A 26,065-nucleotide genomic window follows, 5' to 3' on the forward strand; every position below is an offset into this window, starting at 1 on the left:
CCAGCAATCGCTTTTCAATGCACAGTCTATTCCGTTCAGCTGATTATCCAAGTCCTTTGCCGTCTCTGACAGAATTATAACGTAACAGGTAGACCTTAAAGTTTTTATTTCTTCCCCACGGACAATAACTCTTTTCCGTGTTTCACCTTAGTTTCCTTTACAGTTCCCTCAAGCACAGATTGAGCAACATAAAGGATAGCTTACAACCTTGTCTCACTCCCATCTCAATACTACCTTCCATTCATGTCCTTAGATTCTTAGAGCTGCAGTCCATGCTATTGTCTGTCTGCATTCTGTTAACTTCAGTTTCACTATATTTCTGCTTTTTATTGGAATGATAGGTCATATGCACTCTCGATGGTTGTTGCCGTACCGACGTTCTCCATTCTACAACTGTACTGTATCCTCATCGGATTAAGTTAGAAATTTGATGTGCTCTACGTTCTTAAGGTACATACCCTTCCACGTGCTAAAGGAACTAATAGTGCCCGGACATATCGTGTATCCACGAAACAATTACAACATTAAGAGGGAAGAGGACCAGTACATTAAAAAAAGGAAAAATATTACGTTATATTCACATTCCAACATGAAAGGACATGTCCTGGAGGAAACTGAAATCTTGGGAAATCTTCATTCCCATCCTCTTGATACATTTAATGAACACACTGTCCTGTATCACAAAAATATTTTAGCTAATTATGATATTATCCAGGAAGCTTAAGGTGTCCATGTAACATGTAACACACTATTTTCCTCTCTCTCTCACTTTTTTTAAAATGTACAGGACCTGTTCCCTATTAATGTTGTGATGGTTCCGTCTCGTTTCTGCTATTGCTTTGTGCTTTTCACAGTTTAAACTGTCCACTAATCACATACTTGTTTCATATTGCGTCTGCGCAATGGGTCATGTGCTGCTCAGTACTCACGGTTGGTATTTACTACTGGAGTTTTCCTGTTTGTGTTCCCGGTCTCGCAGCACGGAGATCGATTTGTATGGAATTTGTGTAATTAATTACACGCAATATGTGATACCCTTCCCTCCCTTTTTGTTGCATTTTACATGTTTCAAGATTTCTGTGACTTTTGGTGGCCAGTCGTGTTGGCCGTTCTTTCGGGTTTTTCTAGGTCTCTTCCTCGTAACGGAACTACTAGTCCTGCAACGAGAAAAGTCGTGTATGATACTACGGGCTGCTATTATGTTAGTACTATGCCGATAATGTTATTCCTGTGAAAATTTTTTTGTAACCATGACTGTGTGCAATCGAGAGGTACTGAACTAATTTTGTTTCCCTAAAGATTTGTATTGAAAGAAAGTAGTAGCACGGTAAACGGGCATGGAACCAAGGTTCTGTTAGTAATTTAGTAAACTGTGATTACGTGAAAAGAAACTCACCAGCCTAATTAGCCAAAGTTGCACCCATTACTATCATGGTTCATAAGATTAGCTATGTGAGTTGATTTTACATGATAGTAAACTCCTGTTTGCTAATAAGATACAAGACAGTAGAACAATTTAGCAAGTAATGTACCACTGAATTGACTTGAACTACACAGAAGAAGTACTAATATGTTTAGGAAACAACTGGCTCTCAATAACACTTACTGTCTGTACATTATTGTAGAAAGATAATGATAATTATAGGTAAATGATTACTAATGGTAGAGCGCTATTGCTATGGACAGGAGGTTCTGTTGTCAGGTTTAACTATAGAAAATTACTACTATTGAAATAGTTATGAAGTACTTGTATCTTATGTACGGATTATTATTTGTATTCTCAAGGAATATTCACTGCCTTAGCTCAAACGGAGTATGTGACACCTGAATCTAATATAATTTGAATAATTGTAACCAGTTGCTTAATCTTGATTGCTGTTATTGTAATATGACATTAACATTTGCCTCAACAATTAACATGGGGACCCAGAAACTAATCTATCGGTAGAATCAGAATGTGGCTGAACAGTTTAGGCATAACGTAATTTGGGAAACACTGTTAAGTACATAACACATGAAATTGTAAACACTATTATTTCAATAAAAAGAATCATTAAACTGAATACTTCAATTGTCAGTTTATGAAAACAACGTGAAGTATTTCCAAACCTACGCTCACTAAATAGTTATATACTTTACAAGTCCACAAAGTTTGTTACCTTCTGTTAAGGAAAAAATTGCTATTCAGTTCAGTAAAATAGGATACGCGGATTCATAGTAGCACTTGAGATAGGATCCTGTCTTGGTAAATAACTAACGGTGGCTCAACAAAGAGTTTAGAGAACAGAAAATTCTTATTGAAAACCAAACCACATAGCTGGCCTATCCAATGATACAGAACTCAACTGATAAATTGAGATGAAGGTGGTGGCAGCCTCGATCTCCTGTGCTATTCTAAACAGGCTGTAAAAGTATCCACGGCTCTTCCTGTGAAACAATCTCTGAGAATTCTCTTCTTAGCGTAGGATTTTAGCACAGAGCTAATAAATAATAAGGCGCATTATTTCCTCATCCGGAGCTGTAGTATATAATCTTGCTGTTCTCCTCGCGGCCGGCCGGAGTGGCCGAGCGGTTCTAGGTGCTACAGTCTGGAACCGCGCGACCGCTACGGTCGCAAGTTCGAATCCTGCCTCGGGCATGGATGTGTGTGATGTCCTTAGGTTAGTTAGGTTTAAGTAGTTCTAAGTTCTAGGGGACTGATGACCACAGCAATTAAGTCCCATAGTGCTCAGAGCCATTTGAGCCAAGTTCTTCTCGCCTCTTCGGTAGACGCGGACTCATTGCCTGCTGGCCACCAATTGACTCATGTCGAAAAGGACCTTTGCAGTTTGATCGCCAGATCCACCTTTACTATTCCCACCTAGCAAGTTCATTTGCGGAGGGACCTCCCTATAAGTATTGAATGATTACAAACCTACTTTCCTTATACATGAATCGGTAAAGTATAACGTTATCCTTCTTCCACAACATTAATTTTGACATTACGTCCATAGATTAATTACAATTATATGAATTGTCATAAATCATCAATAAAACATCTACATAATGCTACATGAAAGAGCATAGTTATACAAAAATCACATTAAGTAAAAACAGACAATGAAGTAAGATAAGATCATTATAGGTAACATCGATAATACTGTTACAGTCTCTTTTATCCTTTTGACAAGAGACCTTTGATTCCATGACAACATTCGGGTGAGGAGGACCTGCTATCTCTTTTAACTTATTTAAGTCTGCCTCGATAGCTGAGTGGTCAGCACGACGTAATGCTATACTACGGGGCCCAGGTTCGATTCCCGGCTTGGTCGGAGATTTTCTCGACTCAGGGGCTGGGTGTTGTGTTGTCCTCATCACCTCATCCTCATCGAGCTGCAAGTCGCCGAAGTGGCGTCAACTCAAAAGACTTGCACCAGGCAACCGGTCTACCCGACGGGAGGCCCTAGCCATACGACTTTTCATTTCATTTCAACTTACTTAATTTCGTTTGAGATCCCCTTCCACTGTTGTGTAACACAATACTTTCACCATTAAAATTTACACCTAGAAACCGGTCGTGTACACAGTAAAAGATTGTGGGTTAAGCAACTATTGTGTGTCTCTTCATTTTACACAATGTATTCATTAAAACCGGCGGAACTCGAAATAATTATTCGTCAGAACCGGCATACCCCAATTATTTACCAGTTTTAAGCTTATCTTGACCAATTAAAGTGACACAAAGAAGAATTATCAAGCTGCATTTATTTAACTTCACTTCAAAAACCGACACAACTCCAACTAATACAGTTTTGCACTTCTTAACAATGATCCGCCGCTATAGGATTCACCGTTCAACTATTAAAGCTAAGCCTTTGTGGTTATGAGGAAGTTCCTACTCCACACAAGTAGCGTGATCAGCTACCGTCACAGTATCTTGTAATAGAAACTCGCTTTCGACGACGCGTCAAGTATGGATTCTGCAGCTCTGTCATAGTAAACACATCACATCTGAAGAATTTTGAGGTGTGCCACTTTTGTAACAAGGGTGCAATATGTTAATAATCGCGAACTTCGAACGGGGAAGTGATAAATCAACATACTCTCTACTCTGGCGATCATAGTGATCTACATGTGATGTGATAACTGGAAGACTGCCTTCTTTCTCATAGTCAGCTCTTTCGAAAAGAATTTCCACACCTATTTGCTACCCGCCGGAAACCAGGTAGGCCTTTGCTTTTTCTTCTCCTTCTTCTTAAGGTCAGCTGCAGGTACGAATTGGTGATGCACCGTCTAGAGGGCTGCACAGTAATATCTTGCTCCGGTAACAACAGTCTGCAGCCATCAATAATCGGTGCTGATTCCCTATTTTTCTATTGGTTCATAGGAGTTAACAGTATCTTTTTACTGCGCGTACGAACTGCTTCATCCTGCTGCAGCTTGGGGATGACGGTTATCGCCGAAACAACCAATTCCCTGTTATACAGGTTTTTTCCACGCCATTTTAACCAGACTGTTTAAGCCGGTCATAATAACTGTTTCTGAAACAACCGATTTTCGGTTCATTGTTCTTTTATTTCCTGTAATAAACGCAGAAATTGAATAAAGACTGAAAAAGTTTGGCTGTCTCAGTTTCAAGATACATATAATCACTCAATTTAATAGGCAAATAAAAGAAAACTTAGTCTCTCCACTCTTCACTGCTTTTTTCTAAAAGTGATAAATGGTAGAATACCACAAAAAATCACCAGTATTCTGCTATCGGTACTGTTGGTTCTAATTTTTTGAAACTCTGCACAAAAATTATGATGTAAACGGGGATCATAACACTATTTGATCATTACGAATAGTGCGTGCTAAAGAGTGAAATTTGAGATGGAAGAACTCTAGGTTTCGTATTACTTTGTCCGTTTTCAAGGGCGACAAACAGATAACGGCATATTATTAGACGCAGAGGGCAGAGAACTAATTTTTATTTTTATTGTGTAGCCTACCGTGACTGAATTGTTCTTAAGTTTTCTTATATTACTGATATCATAAATTCCTTCCTCTGTTACTGTTACACTATTAGCAGACAAATCTTTAGTTTCTTAAAGTAAGTGAAGCAATGTGCTTCTTTGCTACGTCACTCCGTAAAAATATTTCCAGACTAGGGTTGGTGCCATCCTGCAGTACAATAGGTGTCCGACGACAGCGAGGAAGTACCTTGTAGACCAGGTCGGGACAAAGTTTGCACACTGCACGAACACACGTACGTTAAGCAACGACACACGGCGACAGGCGCCTTATTGTCTCAGCAAAGACGTACCAATGCCATGTGTTTGCAGCTCGTTTCTGTTGGCACTGTTGTTAAAATAGCGCTGATCACTTTTCTCATTTTCTATAATAAAACAGTATTTCAAACCAATGCAAATATTATGAATAGAAACTACACCATTTTTCAACAAGGTTTATTTGAAAACGAAAAATTTTAGCACTGCTGCTGTGGCTAATTGATATCTCGGTTTTTCGCTCGTTTATTAGCAAACAATAAAAAGTACCTGTTATTCGGAGCTAAAATACCGGCGTCCATCCCTGCTGTGGGGGTCACCCCGGCAGCCGCCTGCTCGCCTGTAGCCCGGCTGCGCACGTTGTGTGTCTGAAGGCTGCGCGGGCAGTCGAACACAGGGCGTCATCGCCCCTTTGTCCGCTGTTTGGCGGCTGCTGAAAGTGGTTCCTGCTGACCGGCTTACGGCCGCCCCGAGTAAATAACATTAATCTCGGACGCGTCGCTTCGGCCAGAAGCCGCCCTTGCAGTCAGCGACCAAGTCCTGCAGGCGACTTCCCGTTTGCTTTTCTTGCGTGCTTATTATGTTCCAGACGGGCGCTGCGTCCCTCATTCTATCTGTTGCTAGTCAGTTTGTGAGAACAAAGTGCAAGAAAATGGCTCCATTGTAATGGCCACCGACGAGTGCTACGATAGTGCAAGAGATCTCGGAACACCTCTTGTATTTACAAAAACGCAAATGAATAAGTGGGTGTCTTACAAGTGAAAACTGTAACCAGAGAAATGTATCACAAGCGAGGTGTCTTATGTAAACATCAGTAAACAGGGCGACTCTAATTGACGTTTAAAAAGCCCTCAAAGCGACGTAAATGACGCTGAGATAAATACTTTGATATAATACATATGGAGCCGCAAATGTCGGGAAATATCTCAAAAGTGAATGACAAATGGTGAACATGATGATGTACCTCCCCGCGCGTGCAGCGGGCTGGCCGTGATGGTCGAGCGGTTCTAGGCGCTACAGTCTGGAACCGCGCGACAGCTACGGTCGCAGGTTCGTATCCTGCATCGGGCATGGATGTGTGTGCTGTCCTTAGGTTAGTTAGGTTTAAGTAGTTCTAGGGGACTGATGACCTCAGCAGTTAAGTCCCATAGTGCTCAGAGCCATTTGAACCATTTTTGAACGTGCAGCGGTGGAGCCTATCGCTTTGTCGCACCAGATCATCCCAACCCAAGTCAAGTATTCGAGTCGGTGTGGCTCCGGGCCTACGTGAGCGACTAAGGCATGTGGGGATTAGGGTTTAAGTCTTGCCTCTGGCCGGCAGTGTATTTTTGCACTGCGTTCAGAGAGTTATGTGTTTACACTGAGGTAAGAATTACTATTTTAATTACTGATTTCGCGGTCTCCAATAATAAATTGCGCAGTACAGTACAAGTAAAACCTTACCGCACAGATGAGATGACAATTTCCGACACTTTACTGGTCTCAAACATATATGATTTTATGTAAGTACAGACTGAAGCGGCAAGTGAAAATTTGTACCTAGGCCGGGAGTCGAATCCGGCTCTCCTGCTTACTAGGCAGGTGCGTTAGCCAGCAAGCCATCTTCGCACACTCATTAACACTCCCGCTCGGATTGACTTGGCACTCCTCCCCTCGATCGAAATTCTCACTGGCGCCTCAGTTTATTTTAAATTCCTCCTTACACAAGAATAGTATTTCCGAAGCTCTCCATGTTCTGGAATAGCACCTCAGCATCGAACGTAAATGGGAGGCCCAGCCTGATACCCAGGTCCAGGTACTTAGTCAAATGAAATCACACAATTCAGAGGCTTCACTGGTGTCGTAAATAAGTGCTTTTATGTATACATATACCGAAGCAGGAGACCCGGGTTCCATTCGCGGCGTTGGCGCAAATTTTCTCTCGCCGCTTCAGTCTCAAGTTGATTCCATATTTCTAGATTTCCAGAACACTTTTGATACTATTCCTCACAAGGGAATTCTAATCAAATTGCGTACTTTCCATGTTGTGGGACTGTATTCGTGATTTTCTGTCAATAAGGCCACAGTTCCTAATAATTGACTGGAAGCCATCGCCTAAATAGAAGTGATGTGTTCCCTAACGAAGTGTTTTAGGTCCTCTGCGTTTCCAAATCTACATAGACAATTTATAACGCAATCTAAGCACCCCTCTTAGATTTGATTGTTTGCAAATGATACTGTTGTTTACTGCCTTGTAAAGCCATCAGAAGATTAAAACCAATTGTGTGTGAAATCTTATGGGACTTAACTACTAAGGTCATCAGTCCCTAAGCTTACACATTACTTAACCTAAATTATCCTAAGGACAAACACACACACCCATACCCGAGGGAGGACTCGAACCTCCGCCGGGACCAGCCGCCCAGTCCAGGACTGCAGAGCCCTAGACCGCTCGGCTAATCCTGCGCGGCTACACTAGTTCTACTGGCGATTTAAGTTGGAAGGATCACGTAGATCATACTATGGGGAAGGCGAACCAAGGACTGCCACAACCCGTAGTAGATGAAACAGGTCTAATAGTATTAACGGAAGACATCGAAAAAGTTCAAAGAAGGGAGTTCGTTTTGTATTATGGGGAAATAGGGGAGACCCTCAGAGGTGTAATAAGCGAGATGACATTGGAATCATTAAAACAAAAGATTTTTCGTTGAAGCGAGATATTTTCATGGAATTTTAACCATCAACTCCTTCCTCGGAATGCGAAAATGTTTTGTCTACGTCAACCTATATAGGGTGAGATGAATATCGTAATAAAATAAGAGAGAGTTCGCACGGATAGATTGAAGCGTTCGCTTTTTCTGCTTGCTATTCAAGAATGGAACGGTAGATAAATAGTGCGAAAGCGGTTCGATGAACTGTCTGTCAGGCTTTTGATTGTGAAATGCAGAGTAGTCATGCAGATCTAGATGTAGAAGTTATCAAAGTCGTTAACATTTATCTCAGTCTCTTTTAGTATTCTGTGGGAAATGTAGCTGTAGCATTTTAATGTAGAAATCTGTTATCATAAACAGAATGTGTTGCCTGTTTTCAAGTTATATATTAAAACATAAATTTTGCCATCGAGCTCTTACCTGTTACTTGATTGAATGTCACAACGTGTTGCAATGATTTCATTATTAAAAGTATTGTTAATGATTCGGACTATCCTAGATCTGCAGTGGATATCGCACTTCATTAGTGTATCGTTTACGCAATACGAAAATAAATGACTATAAAAACACTGCTCTAATGATTTGCACTAACTGACAGTGGCTGAATTTTACATATATTGTAGTATGCCATGTGATGTATTTTCAGTTTGTTTTGAAATGGTCCTTCCGTCTCACAACTGGAGCTTCCGTAGATGTCGGGGAAGTGAACCCGCGCATGCAGCTAGAATCCTTGCATTCTTAGAAACGTGGAGCGTGTGAGACTAGTTACGAGACTTACTGCTCCGCAAATTTACTCGGACACGATTATTAGCAGACCCAGACCAATCATCAGCAGCGCTAGACTATTACATCATTCTCAATGACGGTCGCTAGCTTCACTTTGATGCGCGGGACATCTCGCTTCTCCAGAGTCAATGAAAAGAGCCGTGCAGTAATCTAACAGTTCCAATACAAATTCCACGATCGAAAACTGGGCTGGAAATGTTGACCACAAACATTTTCTACACTACTGTCAGTAGGCTCCTAACAACTTTCGTTCGTGATTTCCACAATAACAAAGCAGGTCACTGTCAATAGAGGAAGAAGTCGCACAAAAACACCTCGGCCAAATTTCCACAGAAACAAATGGGATTTATAGGCTTCAATTACACCCTACCAAGCACCAAGTCCATCCCTTTCATCGAGCAAGACCCCCAGCTAACTCAAGACTCCACGGTCTGCTATGCAGTCTCTCCCTACCGAGCTCGTGCACGCTAGCCAAATCACCACACTTGCCGAGAAAAACGGAAGATTGCGTAGAATTTCGCGCCCGCCCACGGCCACTGCAACCGCGATCTCTTTCAAAGCGCTCCACACTGGCCGAAAGAACTTGGTTGATCATTTCCAGGCTGGAGAAGTTCTCATCACGCAGACACCGGATACCGGGTGTGGCGTCTAGAATGGCGAAGAGGACTAGGACATTGGAGCGACCAGGAAATAATATGTTACAGTTTTATTACGGCTTAGTGCTGAGATGAACCAGGACAATACAAACATAAATTTTCATTGATCTTCCTGCATCCTTACGGTCGAAATATGTACCCACCTGTTAAATAACCAGAATTTTGTTCGGCATAATTTTGTTGTAATAAAGAGGAAACAAACTGAAAAGTAATGACAATGATCTGATAGACATATCTACCATTCCTGAAGCCAGTGGCGTAAACATTAAGAACATTAACAATCCTGATCGGAATGAAAACGACAAAAACCAATGCACAGTAAAACTTGTACAAATCCCCGTCCAAATCTGTAGAACGGGCAACGTTATTTCTCCTTTCTAATTTTTTTTAAAATCCTGCTCTCTTTGGACTTCATTTCCAAGACCTTTTATTACCTCTTACAGCTGAGAATGAGACTGATAAAGAAAATCTCCAGTAACTGTATAATATGTTATTATTATTTTGTTGCAGGTGGACAATCCCTTTGTTCCGAGAAGGCTACTCACACGATCTTACAGTGGATGACCTGTACGAGCCTCTGAAGGATGACAGGTCGGAGCAGCTGGGAGACATTCTTGAAGCGTGAGTACCGGAGACGGGAGATTCACTTCATTACTACCCTCTTCCTTCACTAACGCGTGACATAATACAGCGCAAAATAGAGCGCCTGCACAGTGCAGAATATAACCACCACCGACACAATAATGAACTGCATAGTACTCGTATAGTTGCATATCACACTAATTGTGCTGTTGCTTTCTTTTTCTTGTCTAGTGAGGCGGAATACAATATAACGCATCCTGTTTTAATTCTTATAGTAACGCTATTTGTATCATCTGATGATACGTTTAACACAGGGCTACAATTATCTGCCTGTAAGACACGAATGCATAGAAACTGAGAACAAGTACTAAAATCATGAAAAAATTTACAGGTACAAGGTTAGCACGAAACGCACTTATGCTTCCAAATCTTTAAAAATTAATTGTTGATCTAGTAATGTATCAATATCGTGAGCAGGAAACTAACATGGAGGAAAACGGATAAAAATTCAGATGTGCTTGCTATTGGTCGACCTTTTGATGGTACATTTTGGGATGATGAGGCAGTCATTGAACCAATTCCAACAGTACTCTGGGAGTCAGTCAAAATTTCCCAAAAAGTATCCTTGCACTATAGTAACATATTATGATTTCGTTGATTCCAGTAAAAATAACGAACATTCCTTCTGATTTCTTCTGTAAATCAGTCAACTGAAATGCGTTTTGTATGGACACCACAGGACTTCGTCCTATTTGAGGTGTTATGACCTTTCGCTCTTTCTACCTGAAAATCGCTTCATCCTGTCGTTTGTACAGCGACTTGCAGTTTACCATGAAATCCGATCTGCGATACAGCTTTTACATTTCACATACACAAAACGAAAAGTGGAGTAGGAAGCCATGTTATGAGGAAGAATATGATCGTAGAAAGATCGGGAATCGATGAATCCATGTTCGTCCACCAAATTTTAGCAATGATTCTGTAGAGAAAACAATCTTAGGTCAAAGCAAAGTTGGAGACGTCGAACCGAGCCAAGTGTTCCAAACAACCATAGGTCGGAAGTGCCCTGTTGTGGATCTAAGGCATTAAAAAAAAAAAAAAGCCAGCCAGTCAGGTAGTACAGTGTCGAAGTTTGCCCGATAAGCAAACGTATTTGGGAGTGCCTAGCAGAATGTGTGCAGCACAGTTTATCATCTTATTATCTTAACAAATCTAGGCATTACGATAGTTTTAGCCTAGTTCACTTAATAGACAAACTCTACCCTGCAAGTGTCACAGAAAAGTAACGTTTAACGTAACCATGCATGGATATTTTGCCTAATAGTGGCAGGTACTGGCTTGGGGAACTTAGTTTAAAAGCACACACTTCGTCGGATTCGCCGCTAATAGGCTGCAGTTTTATGACCGCAGCTCCACGTCGGCGCATTTCCACTCTATGGTTATTTGAAAAATTTGATTCGTTTGACGTCCCTTCCTTATTATCAGGTCGGCGACATCATTTATTACTGTATTTTTCACTCACTATACGACACAATAAAAATTTGCTAAAAAATGATTTGGGTGATACTTTTTGGGTGTACGGGGGCTGAACGGCGAGGTTATCAGCGTCCTTTAATTTGGAAATAGGAACAAGGATAATCAAAGGGATAAGACTTGCTGATTATACGACGTTAATAAGCGACAATGAAAAAAATTGACAGTACATTAAAAGAACTGAACGCCAGCTGTGTGGAATATGGAATGAAGGTAAACGTGAAAAAGGCCAAGGTTTCACAAGGCAAGCAAGAAAGATAAAAGTGAAATTTGTGATGAGTTGGTGAAACAAGTTAATACCTTCTGGCACCTAGAATGTAAAATGAACAGTAACATAATATATAACATAGAAATCAAAGCAAGAATATCTATTATAAAATAAACGGTTTACGAAATGAGAAGTGCTTTCTGTGGTCCGTTAAATAAACAATTAAGGGAGAAATTCGTGTAGTATTTTGTGTTGTAGCTGAGGATAATACGATCGTTAGAGGAGTGGTAAATGGAAATGTCGTGTGGCTAGGGCCTCCCGTCGGGTAGACCGTTCGCCTGGTGCAGGTCTTTCGATTTGACGCCACTTCGGCGACCTGCGCGTCGATGAGGATGAAAATGATGATGATTAGGACAACACAACACCCAGTCCCTGAGCGGAGAAAATTTCCGACCCAGCCCTTAGGATTGACAGTCTGTCACGCTGACCATTCAGCTACCGGGGCATGGGCTTTCAATAAGTACTGTTGCACACTTTTTTTCCCTGAAAGCAGGTTAGTTGTATTCAGGTTTCCAGTATAGCGTATTATTCCTCACTCTTTTGGCTACAAAATTCTATTTTTCAACATAATTTCCGATCAGAACGATGGGCTTACGCCCCCTTACTGGGTGTCTCTGTATGCCTGCATGGTACCAGTCTACTAGTCGACGTCGGAACCAACGCCTCGCTGCATCAATAAACTCTCCATCACCCACGTACTGCTTCCCGTGGAGTGCTTTGTTCATTGGGCCACACAGAAGGAAGGCGGAAGCTGCGAGGTCTGGGCACTAGGGTGGATGAGAAAGAACAGTCCAATTAAGTTTTGTGTCTTCCTCTCGAGTGTGCAGACTTGAGTGAGGCCTTGCGTTGTCAGGGAGAAGGAAAAGTTCGTTTGTATTTTTGTGGCGACGAACACGGCGAAGTTCCAACATTGCAGGAGTCACAGCTGTGTATTGCTGATCGGCGCACAGAGATCGGACAGGTTTAAGCGACCTTGTTGCGAAGATGACTCGCCGTGCTTTCGTTGCGGAATGTAGCGTGACATCGGCGTGCAGAGATCGGACAGGTTTAAGCGACCTTGTTGCGAAGATGACTCACCGTGCTTTCGTTGCGGAATGTAGCGTGACATCTTAAACTGCCGACTTTGTTACGACCCCGCGATCTTTGGACGATACCACATTCTGTATGGACATTATAACGGGATGAGGAGAAGTACTTTGAGGCGTTTGAGATGTGGATTTGTATGACAATGGAGAGTGTGAATGACGAAAGAGAAATACTGGGAAAAATTAGGAGAAGGAATAAAAATTGGCTAGGATACTGGATGAGCATAAAGAATACAACAGAAGGAATCGTAAATGAGAAGAGAACAGGGGAAGTATATACCAGCTAACTGACGACATACAAATGAATGTATCATACGCTGCAACGAAAAGGATGGCAGAGAACTGGGAGGGAAGGAGAATGCTGAACTTGCAGTGATTAGTTTTCCTTATGAGCACACGTAATAATCAACATTGACAAGACGAGAAGTCCGCACTGCGTTTTTACAAGCTGAAATTCGTTTCTACATGAACGACGTCTCCGCTTAATAGTTTTACCACTAGAAAATGCTCGATCTGTTAATTAATATAACGACAGTAGAAGCAGATGACAGTAGCTGCCGCGTTGCACGCAAAGCTATCCTCTTGCCACAGAGATAGGAAGAGTTTGGCGTATCGCACGACAGATGTTATCAGACCTAGTAATCATCGTCAGCAGGGCAGTTGGCAGTAGAAGAAACAAGAGCGTCACCGGCCATTGGGTCCCGGTCATATGGTAAGTCCCCTGAGGCAGTGGAGGCACTTCGCTTTTCAGGGGCCACCATACAAAAAGTGTGCCGAGATTACCTCGATTCGGGGAAAACTGCTTACTGCCTAACGTAACTTGCGTGAGAAACAAGTTGTTGATGAAACAGACTCCGCAGACTATCGCTGTTTATAACAGCAGATAGCTGAGCCACATGCAGTAAGTAATTAGACAGTAAAGTGATGAACAATATATACATTCAACAGATATGACATAGCGTACCAACTCCTCCCTATAAGCTGAAGAAGCTAACATTCCAAATATGTACGTTCGATTATTTTTAATTCGAACCTCCAAAAATTGAACGTGTAGCTAAATCGAACTTGTTGTCGATTCCCCCGAAAAAATCTTGACAGATCGAAGATATCCTGTGTGTTTTGGTACACTCTGTAAATCTAAGCGAATGTCATGACAGCCAGTCAATGGGTATCTATTACGCGGTAATTCGAACTGTTTCGTCAACTGTTCAGATAACTGCTTCGTTAGTCAACACTTTTAGACATCCCTTTGTTTTCTCAACTATACTTTACTTACTACTGTTCGTAAATCAGTTGTCAAAATAACTTCAGAGCAGTAGAATTCTTTAACTTTTCAGAGAAGAAGCAGGCTATTGACGCTGTGGAATGTGAAATGAAAAAAAGGAAGTGTGATAGACCGCTCTTGTTTATTATATAGACAAACGATTTGACGGATAAGACGACCAGTAATCTGCGACTATTTGCTGATGACGCTTTATTGTACGAAAAAAATGTTTATGAGTGATTGTAGGAGATACAGGATGACTTAGAACGTGTACACACACCAAAAACACTTTAAACACTCTTGCATCACCCGGGTCCCGAGAGTTACGGAACCTGTACAAAAAATTGGAATAGATATCAACATAAACATCATTTCTGCCCTTTTTATTGCTCATGAAAACCACACATTTCATGTTGTACCATCATACAGCGAGACCTACAGAGGTGGTAGTCCAGATTGCTATACACACCGGTACCACTAATACCTAGTAGCATGTTCTCTTGCATTGATGCATGCCTGTATTCGTCGTGGCATACTATCCACAAGTACATCAAGGCACTTTTGCGCCAGATTGTCCCACTCCTCAACGGCGATTCGGCGCAGATCCCTCAGAGCGGTTGGTGGGTCGCGTCGTCCATAAACAGCCCTTTTCAATCTATCCCAGGCATGTTCGATAGGGTTCATGTCTGGAGAACATGCTTGCCACACTAATCGAGCGATGTCGTTATCCTGAAGGAAGTAATTCACAAGATGTGCACGATGGGGGCGAGAATTGTCGTCCATGAAGACGAATGCCTCGCCAATATGCTGCCGATATGGTTGCACTATCGGTCGGAGGCTGGCATTCACGTATCGTACAGCCGTTACGGCGCCTTCCGTGACCACCAACGGCGGACGTCAGCCCCACATAATGCCACCCAAAAACGGAACAGCAGGGAACCTCCACCTTGCTGCACTCTCTGGACACTGTGTCTAAGGCGTTCAGACTGACAGGGTTGCCTCCAAACACGTCTCCGACGATTGTATGGTTAAAGGCATATGCGACACTCATCGGTGAAGAGAACGTGATGGTAATCCTGAGCGGTCCATTCCACATGTTGTTGGGCCCATGTGTACCGCGCTGCATGGTGTCGTGGTTGCAAAGATGGATCTCGCCATGGACGTCGGGAGTGAAGTTGCGCATCATGCAGAGTATTGCGCAAAGTTGAGTCGTAACACCCCGTCCTGTCGTTGCACGAAAAGCATTATTCAACATGGTAGCGTTGCTGTCAGGGTTCGTCCGAACCATAACCCGTAGACAGCGGTCATCCACAGCAGTAGTAGCCCTTGGGCGACCTGAGCGAGGCATGTCATCGACGGTTCCTGTCTCTCTGTATCTCCTCCATGTCCGAACAACATGGCTTTGGTTCACTCCGAGACGCCTCGACGCTTTCCTTGTTGAGAGCCCTTTCTGGCACAAAGTAAGAATGCGGACGCGATCGAGCCGCGGTACTGACCGTCTAGACATGGTTGAACTACAAACAACACGAGCCGTGTACCTCCTTCCTGGTGGAAGGACTGGAACTGATCGGCTGTCGGACCCCCTCCGTCTACCAGGCGCTGCTCACGCATGGTTGTTTACATCTTTGGGTGGGTTCAAAAAATTGTTCAAATGGCTCTGAGCACTATGGGACTTAACATCTGAGGTCATCAGTCCGCTAGAACTTAGAACTACTTAAACCTAACTATCCTAAAGACATCACACACATCCATGCCCGAGGTAGGATTCGAACCTGCGACCGTAGCGGTCGCGCGGTTCCAGACTGAAGCACCTACAACCGCTCGGCCACAGCGGTCGGCTTGGGTGGGTTTAGTGACATCTCTGAACAGGCAAAGAAACTGAGTCTGTGATACAATATCCACAGTGAAAATCTATCTTTAGGAGTTCTGGGAACCGGAACTTTTTTGCTGTATGTATTCCGTGTGATGAATGGCAATTGGCTCTGAATGTAGACATATATAAGTTAATGCAGATTAGTAGGAAAAACAACTCCGTAATTTTCTATTACAGTATTAGTAATGTGAATGCTAGACACAGTCATCTCGATTGAGCATCTAGGCACAACGTTGCAGAGCGATATGAAATCGAACGAGCACGTAATGTCGCTAGCAGGGAAGGTGAGTGGCCGGCCGGTGTGGCCGAGCGGTTCTAGGCGCTTCAGTCTGGAACCGCGCGACCGCTACGGTCGCAGGTTCGAATCCTGCCTCGGGCATGGATGTTTGTGATGTCCTTAGGTTAGTTTAAGTAATTCTAAGTTCTAGGGGACTGATGACCTCAGATGTTAAGTCCCATAGTACTCAGAGCCATTTGAACCATTTTTGAAGGTGAGTGGTCGACTTCGTAGTGCTGGGAAAATTTTACGCAAGTGTAGCTCACCTACAAAGAAGACCGCGTATAGAGACTGGTGCAGCCCATTCTTCAGAATTAGTCGAGCGTTTAGCATCGCCAGTAGATTACAGGGAGACGTCGACGCAATTCAACATCGAAGCAATTGAGAAGCGTGTTGCTAGATCTGTTACCGGTAGGTTCAATCGACATGCGAATATTACAGGAATACTGAGTGAACTCAAATGTGAATTCCTGGAGAGAGGACGATGTTATTTCCGCTGATCGCTATTGAGAAAATTTAGAGAATGGGCGTTTGCCACTGACTCCAGAACGATTCTACTGCCCCCAAAGTACATTTCGCGTAAGGACCGCGAAGAAGAGACAAGAGAAATTAGGAGTCGTACGGAAGCACATAGACAATCGTTTTTTCATTGCTCCATTTGCAAGTGGAACAGGAATAGGTTGACTAATAGTGGCACAAGATACCCTCCGCTTTGCACCTTGTGGTAGCTAACGGAGTATGTGTGTTGATAGATGTAGAGAAAAGTTTCGGTATTCCGTCATGGTGTTTTTGAAAATCCTATAGGATAAAGATAAAACTGCTGGAAACATATCATAAGAAGGGACGAAGAGGAACGGGCAAGCCGAGTCCCCACGTTTTGCAATATGCTTACTGAAATGGCTTAGTCACTGTAAGATGTGTCCGGTATGGGGAAATTCAATATTCTTCCAGGGAGGAAGTTTAATTCAAGGTGCAATGGAATTCATAGTATAAATTTCACATTACTAGCCAGGGAATGAGAATTGTGAACTTCTCTACACATCTTTCAGACAGGGTTCATTACAGCCACTGAAGTTAGAGAAGATATGGGGAAATGTGGAACTGAACATGCTTATGGTAGGTTGAATGAACTACTTCCCATTCAGTTTGATGTTTATTATTGTAATTTCCATGAGCAACAACGTAAACATACGTTGAAAACAGAGAACGATACTGTGACCGCTAATTACAAGGAAGAGTGAAAAAACAATAGTCATCGTCAGTGAACACGACTAAACTAATGATCATTTGATTTGACAAAATCCAGGGGAAGTTTAAGTAAACGTGAAGAGACTACCACCTCACAAATCAAGCGTGAATACACCAGGATATGGCGGGCGCACAGTGGTTACTCGTATTTGACCAGAGGGGTATCGAATTACTACATGGAATTATATGTAAAAGCTACCGCATCACTGGTGATCCCTCGATCACTTAGTCAATATGTATGAACGGCAGTCGTAACAGCTTCCGACAAAGCGCCTACACACGCCCATCAATGCTTACAACTCTGTCGCTTCTGCTGTGAAATCTGTAAGTAGGCTGTTTAGGTTTTTATGTTGGTAACACCTCGTAGCGCTCTATATGAAAATCACTGACTGTGCTGTGTGAAGTATGTGGCTGGTTGGCATTGTTGGAATAGTCGCCATTGTAGTGGTGGGCAGCTGGATGTGAACAGCGCATAGTGTTGCGCAGTTGGAGGTGAGCCGCCAGCAGTGGTGGATGTGGGGAGAGAGATGACAGAATTTTGAGAGCGGACGATCTGGACGTGTTTCCATCAGAAAGAGTAAATTTGTAATAATGTATATCATGATGACTTTTTAATATTATTAATTAAATACATTGTTTATTCTCTATCAAAATCTTTCATTTGCCAACTATGCCTATCAGTAGTTAGTGCCTTCAGTAGTTAGAATCTGTTGTTTAGCTGGCAGTATTGGCGCTCGCTGTATTGCAGTAGTTCGAGTAACGAAGTTTTTTGTGAGGTAAGTGATTCATGAAAGTTATAGGTTATTGTTAGTCAGGGCCATTCTTTTGTAGAGATTAATGAAAGTCAGATTGCGTTGCGCTAAAAATATTGTGTGTCAGTTTATCGTTGATCACAATAGGTAAAGAGCGAAACGTCTGAATACGTTCAGTTCTAGTCAGCTGTTTGAAAATCAAATAATGTAAGAGGTTTATCAGCAGAGTCATTCATAAATTTTTCTAAGGGACGTTTCATAAATCTTACCACAAGTCATCAGTTGGTGGACGGCAGCTGCGGGTGGTGTGGTAGCTGCACCAGAGCGAAGCGAACACTCCTGTCCTCCCGCCCGAGGCCGAAGACCGAAATGTTATCTTCAGAAATTGGTGTCCAGGGAAATGGTTGAAGCAGACATGACTGTAGTTAATCGTGAGTGTTCTGCGTTCCACAAACCTTATCAGTAAAGTCAAAACTGCAATTCAGTCTTCTATTTTTGAATAATCAGTTAATATTTAAGAAATTAGTACTTGTTTCCAGAATGAGAATTTCACTCTGCAGCGTAGTGTGCGCTGATATGAAACTTCGTGGCAGAGTTCGAGTCTCGGTCCGGCACACAGTTTTAATCTGCCAGCAAATTTCAAATTAGAACTTGATTATGAGTTCACATTTATGAAAAAAAAAAAAAAACCAGACTTGCAGTGCTATTACATTCCATTAAAACTTCCTTGGAAAACAAGTAACAGAAAGGGGAGACTGCTCTAATGTGTTAACAAAATTGTTTGCAGCATTTCTCTTAAATTACATGCTAGACTACTAAATATGTTTATGGCTGGATATTGTTATAAGTAATAAATCTGAAGTTTGATAATGAAGATTATTCCTTCTTCTGTATTTTTGATTGCTATGGTTCTCCCGCTTAAAGTTCTTGTTACCTACTGGTGGGAAACGAAGACAATATACATATTGTAGTCTACCAGCTAAATACACTCCTGGAAATTGAAATAAGAACACCGTGAATTCATTGTCCCAGGAAGGGGAAACTTTATTGACACATTCCTGGGGTCAGATACATCACATGATCACACTGACAGAACCACAGGCACATAGACACAGGCAACAGAGCATGCACAATGTCGGCACTAGTACAGTGTATATTCACCTTTCGCAGCAATGCAGGCTGCTATTCTCCCATGGAGACGATCGTAGAGATGCTGGATGTAGTCCTGTGAAACGGCTTGCCATGCCATTTCCACCTGGCGCCTCAGTTGGACCAGCGTTCGTGCTGGACGTGCAGACCGCGTGAGACGACGCTTCATCCAGTCCCAAACATGCTCAATGGGGGACAGATCCGGAGATCTTGCTGGCCAGGGTAGTTGACTTACACCTTCTAGAGCACGTTGGGTGGCACGGGATACATGTGGACGTGCATTGTCCTGTTGGAACAGCAAGTTCCCTTGCCGGTCTAGGAATGGTAGAACGATGGGTTCGATGACGGTTTGGATGTACCGTGCACTATTCAGTGTCCCCTCGACGATCACCAGTGGTGTACGGCCAGTGTAGGAGATCGCTCCCCACACCATGATGCCGGGTGTTGGCCCTGTGTGCCTCGGTCGTATGCAGTCCTGATTGTGGCGCTCACCTGCACGGCGCCAAACACGCATACGACCATCATTGGCACCATGGCAGAAGCGACTCTCATCGCTGAAGACGACACGTCTCCATTCGTCCCTCCATTCACGCCTGTCGCGACACCACTGGAGGCGGGCTGCACGATGTTGGGGCGTGAGCGGAAGACGGCCTAACGGTGTGCGGGACCGTAGCCCAGCTTCATGGAGACGGTTGCGAATGGTCCTCGCCGATACCCCAGGAGCAACAGTGTCCCTAATTTGCTGGGAAGTGGCGGTGCGGTCCCCTACGGCACTGCGTAGGATCCTACGGTCTTGGCGTGCATCCGTGCGTCGCTGCGGTCCGGTCCCAGGTCGACGGGCACGTGCACCTTCCGCCGACCACTGGCGACAACATCGATGTACTGTGAAGACCTCACGCCCCACGTGTTGAGCAATTCGGCGGTACGTCCACCCGGCCTCCCGCATGCCCACTATACGCCCGCGCTCAAAGTCCGTCAACTGCACATACGGTTCACGTCCACGCTGTCGCGGCATGCTACCAGTGTTAAAGACTGCGATGGAGCTCCGTATGCCATGGCAAACTGGCTGACACTGACGGCAGCGGTGCACAAATGCTGCGCAGCTAGCGCCATTCGACGGCCAACACGGCGGTTCCTGGTGTGTTCGCTGTGCCGTGCGTGTGATCATTGCTTGTACAGCCCTCTCGCAGTGTCCGGAGCGAGTATGGTGGGTCTGACACACCGGTGTCAATGTGTTCTTTTTTCCATTTCCAGGAGTGTATGTTGTTCCTTAGTGCTGCATAAAGAGCTGCGATGAACTGAAATTACGTACACAATTCTAAGAAACAGAGTTGCATCAATATGGATTCTACAAACCTAACTCAATAACTTTCATCTTCAAGTTTCCATATCATAGTCGTACATACGAGCTACTGTGGAACTTTCTGAACTCAGACATTTAGCATCGCACTTTCGCAACATGTAAATGAAGGTGTGTAGTTATTTAAATGCGGAAGGGACTGCAACTGACCAGCGATGGCAGACCATCCCATGCAGGGATTTATTGTAACCCACTAGAAGACGCTGCTTGTTGTGAATGGAGCTCTCCATGGTTTCTTTCTCTGTGTTCAAAACCCCTCGAAGTCTTGAGACAGACGTTAGGCGTGAACTGATGTGTTCTAGCGAAAGGTAGAAATCCCTTTCCTCAGGCTACAAATCTCTTACTATCCGATGCACTTAATGCTTTGTCTCTAACATCAGACTTATTAGCCTACTAACAGATAAAATTCTCCCGTCATTTAATGACCGTAACATAAGATCTCAAGAAAGCAACAGGGGCCAACGTACATTCATCAAAGTAATTCTTTTGAAGCAGGATTTCAGTACGGGAATACAGATATGGCACGGAACAGTGCCCAAAGATAACATGGCGGTACATATACTCTTAATTAACCGGAGATGTAGTCATAATTATAGTCTCACGCATTTGATTTAATTACTACAAACAATCACAGAACAGCGTGGTCCGAACATTGCATGTGTCGCCACTTCATGGTCATAAAGGGAGACAAAAATGGAAGGGTTAATTTTTATACTGCCTGCAGACTCAGGTAAGGAAGAAATGATTGTTGGAGAGAGTAATAATTACCCTGGGATATTTCTACACGCGACAGCTAGCGTGTGGTGTGGTGCCAATCGATCTTCGCTGAACGAAGGGCATCTTCGGCCCTTTCGAAACCATAATTAATTACTCAAGTACAGAAAATCTGATTAAAGAAGATATTAAAGTCTGTAGGCTGTGAACCTGAGATCTACAGGTGACAACATACTAAGGTTTGCACTGTTTTACTAACTGAGAGTAGCATGGTTACTAATGGGAGAGTCGTGTTAGTAGTATCAGTAGTATCAGATTTTCCGATAGCAACGAGAGGGGGATGCACTGCACAAGCATCGCCATCATAGACCTCCAGTTTTTCTAAACGAAAGAACGAAAGAAGTGGAAAGTTGCCATCTCTTGTTTTTCCTTACCGTAAAAAATTTCCGAACAAAGTCTAGCCTTGCCGCCAAATCAGACAGCATTACAAAAGACATCATTTTAATGGCTGACGGTCACCTTACTTAAGATACTGAAAATACAAAGAAAAATTTGTATATCAAAACTAATTATAATTATCGACAGCCCCGTAAATCAAGGTAAGTAAGTATATCTCTACGATCTCTTTTTAAAAGGAAATGCACCATAATTGCATCCTAAAAACACAGGAATTCTTAAATGTTAATTCTATTCACAACTGTTATTTATTTTGGGTGTAATTAGCACAAAAAATGCGTATAGATATTTTCAAGCCCACTGTGGTGTTTAGGGTGTAATTACACAGGGACAGTCGTACGGTGTCGTCGGTTGGCCCTGGCGCAAGCTGGTAATATGATCCACTAAACAGCAAACGTTTATGTTAGTATACTGTAGCCTGTACGTCAGCAATCTAAAAGGAGCGGCAGCGTAACGTATTATGTGTCAGTTATCGTCCTTCAAATTAATTATGCTAATTTCGGTATTTCGAATGAAGCAGTATGTACCTAACTGGCTGACTCGTAAAGTTCGTACATTGAAATTTATATACTACCCTAACAATTAGTATCGCTGCTCAACTCAATATACAGATGCAAATATAGCAATCATATATGTCTTACCCTTTTTTCCGAGCTAAAATACTAAACTTTTGAAACATTGTTCGTGGAAACAACAACGAACAAAAAGAACTATTAAAAATTCTAAGTAAAAAGCTGTCTTGACTGCATGAAATAATTCATTTTTATTTTAAAAGGTCGCCGGTTTCGACCTGTTCAGATCATACAGATCGAAACCGATCACGTTTCAAAACAAAAATAAATTATTTTATTCGGCCAAGATATTTTCTAATTAAAATTTTTAACTCTACTTAACCTCAGCTGAGTTTTAACTTATCTCTGAAAATTTCAGAAATATGATCATTTGACCTTTCTTTCGTTATTTACGAATTAAAGTAGAAAAGATCTATTTAATCACGACTCAGAGATACTGTTCGCCCAAGAATGGTGAAGTTCAGACACAGATTTATCGCTGAAATATCGCTAAACTTTATTCTTTAATTTCTTTTCGCAACTTCGAAACTTTCGCAAATTTTTTTCCTACAGGTACCTCTCTATCTTTAAAGACTGAATTTTGATTAGTGTTTGAAAGTGATTTATTCTAATAGAACTAATACTTGATCTTGTATCTGTAGTATGTAAATACGAGAAATATTTTATCTTTTCATCTTTGCTCTCTTTTTTGAGCTGTGCGTTTGGAAAAATATGATTCTGATTTTATCTTTTTCATGAGGAACGTACGGATTTACTAATACGTCAATTATGTACTGAGTGGCAAGATAAAAATTTATTCTCTTCAGCACTTTAACGACGACTGATTCAAGTAACGTCAGGTACAGATGCTAAAATCGAGTTCCAGCATAATGAGATCTTATAGAGCCTTATAAAAAAACAAAATGAAAGAAGTCTGTTAGTGCCACCGCCACTTGATTCCTAACAATGTAACGTACATCCAAATATGTATTTCTTCACGTGTTGGCGGCTGACGAACACTGTATCCCAATATTTAGTGCAGAAGAGGTTGGATATTCGATTCAGCTTCCCATAAAGTGTTAGCACTGAAACTGTCCGGTTTAATGGTCCCATATAAGTACAATGAGTACTGGAATTCGATAAAATAAACTTACTACGTTAAGGACAAATACGGCTTGCTAACAACTCAAACTTTCCGGTAATTAAGACGTAGTGCCTGCCACAACAACAATCTGCCCTTGGGTATCACATACGCACTCAGAGCAATCCAATACGTCCTTCATACACCATGAGAACAGAAACCAGTCTCCCTCGAAACGATTCGGTGCGGGATCACTTCCATAAACAGGAACTAATCGGAACTTACGCTGATCCAAATACTTTATTCCACACACCCACAAAATTGCATTCGAGATGTTATCAGCCAGTGATCGGGTTGAGAATATTAGAGGTGTTACCAACCCAATAAACTGCCAATACAATTCGCTTGAACTGATCAATAACTCGAATTCCGTGCAATACATAATACTGAATGAACAGTACACACCAATAGCTCTGAGGACTCCCGATAACTTCCGTTCAAACTTGTTCTGAATAAGCCTAACGACCTTTCAGTAGGCAGCTGAAATCGAGCTCTCATGCTGACTTCCCCAGCCTCTGTCTGGTAACACGACTATACCCTGACCAAAACAGTACTGCCATGGACTTTACTAAGCTCTGAGCAAAACCGTACTACCATCAGATCCGTACTGCAGTTCAGGAACCATTAAAATTTGACAAACGAGCAGACTGGATGGTTGGTTGGTCGTCGGAGTTAAAGGGACCAAACTGCGAGGTCAATAGTCACTTCATCCTACATGTATCGAATCGGGAATAACTCTCAGAAGTAGGATAAAAAAGGCAGATCCTGGGAAGCCTGATTGTTGACAAGATCCAGTACAAGTAGGAGTAGTGTGAGAGGTGGACGAGCAGCTCACTCGGAATGCATCCCAGAACGTGATATGCGGTGGGAGACGCACACTCTGCATCTCACCAGCATCACCTCTCGAGCAACACTGTTTAAGGTTTAGGAAAGATAAAACATTAAAAACGGCAAACATAAAAGAACAGGAAGAATAAAAAGGCGGGAAGCGCAGGAGCCAGGCCACACCGCCGAGCAAGGGCCGCCATGATATTCCCGGTCCAGAGCAGGCGAGGGGTGCCCCTCCAACCACTCAGGTGGTCAGACGAGAAGAGCTACTAGTAATTAATTAACGCATCGTGTCTGACGCCCGTCGGGGTATGTTTTAGCGGTCAGCAGCTGGTTCGTCTCATATTCTTTGCCGCCGCAGAAATCATATACGGGTACCCTTGGCACCAACAGCTCGCGACATTTTTTTTTCTTCCTTCGGGCTACAACAATTTTGTGCAACAATTTACAGGAAGAAATCGCAAATAAAGTATATGAATCTTTAATTCATACCTACGATTCGTATCTCCATAATGTCAATAGATGAATATGGTTGGGCGAAATCTGTTTTCCTTTCTTGTGATAACCGCCATGTAAATTTTGGCGCGTTACACACTCGACAACTCTATGCAGTCTCCAACGGTAAAGATAAACTCAAACGCAATACATAAACGATTCTGGATATTAGATAAGAACGTAGGCTTTCGTAGCCGTTGTCATCAGTAAATTGTTTGGCGTTTTAGCAATTTCCACTACTATTCTGACTTTTCATTTACAATGATACACTACTTTTGTTAAAATGTCAACTTCAGCAAAGCATATATTTTGATCACGTCTTTCTTTTTATTCAGCTACGAATGATTTACTGGGTTGGGCGCAAAGGTCGTTTATATTTTATTTTAAGCTTTAATATCGCACTACACAGATTTTTGTGTGTGTGTGTGGGAGGGGGGGGGGGGGGGGGTGTACTGTCACTAGAGGTTTCTGAGAGAATAGCGAGTGGCTGAAAGGACCGAGTGCACTACGGCAAAATCCGTACACAAATCCGAAATGACAAACCGAGAGGAAACAAAGACGTGAAAACCAAGAATCGTCAACAGCGTATGAAGATCCACAATAGCAAACCGAAAAGAATAACCAAGAGCAAGTGTGATCTTTGTGTGAATGGTAACGTAAGCAGTCGGAAAGTTGCGGATCAGAGCTGTGTTCTACCAAAACTATGGTTCGGTAGTTTTGGTACATTACATAAATGTCATAGTATATAATAGGATTAATGGTAGTATTGCAAGCATTGGTATGGAAAGAAGTATAAATGAATGTCTAAAAGAGAAACTGGGAGCCGACACCTCTCCTTGTTTTTTTGTGTGTTGCTCATAATTAGAGCCACATATCATTCAGTGTTAGTCCAGTGTGTATTTTATATCCTTATGAAGTATACATTGCATTTTATAAGCAATAAAAATTATTTCATCGTGCAACTTCTGCTCTTCCATGTAACCAAAGTAATTACTTTTGATGCAAGTACAGTTTACAAGCACAAACATAAAAATATATGTAATTGTTGTTATTTACTACTCAGCAGGACGATCTGCGTCGTGTTCAAAGGCAAGAGCTTCGTGTTATT

General features: G+C 42.4%; 1 protein-coding gene across 1 annotated transcript in view; it reads left to right on the plus strand.

Moving 5' to 3' along the window:
- The window catches only part of LOC126457999 (ATP-binding cassette sub-family C member 4-like), a 271,245-nt gene that overhangs the window by 120,871 nt on the left and 124,309 nt on the right, over nucleotides 1–26,065 (plus strand). The window contains exon 2 of the mRNA XM_050094771.1: nucleotides 9,892–10,002. Within this exon, the coding sequence (XP_049950728.1) occupies nucleotides 9,892–10,002 (111 nt within the window). The remainder of the gene's footprint in view (nucleotides 1–9,891; nucleotides 10,003–26,065) is intronic.

Source organism: Schistocerca serialis, chromosome 2 (assembly GCF_023864345.2).
Source record: "Schistocerca serialis cubense isolate TAMUIC-IGC-003099 chromosome 2, iqSchSeri2.2, whole genome shotgun sequence".
NCBI classification, from domain to species: Eukaryota; Metazoa; Arthropoda; class Insecta; order Orthoptera; family Acrididae; genus Schistocerca; species Schistocerca serialis.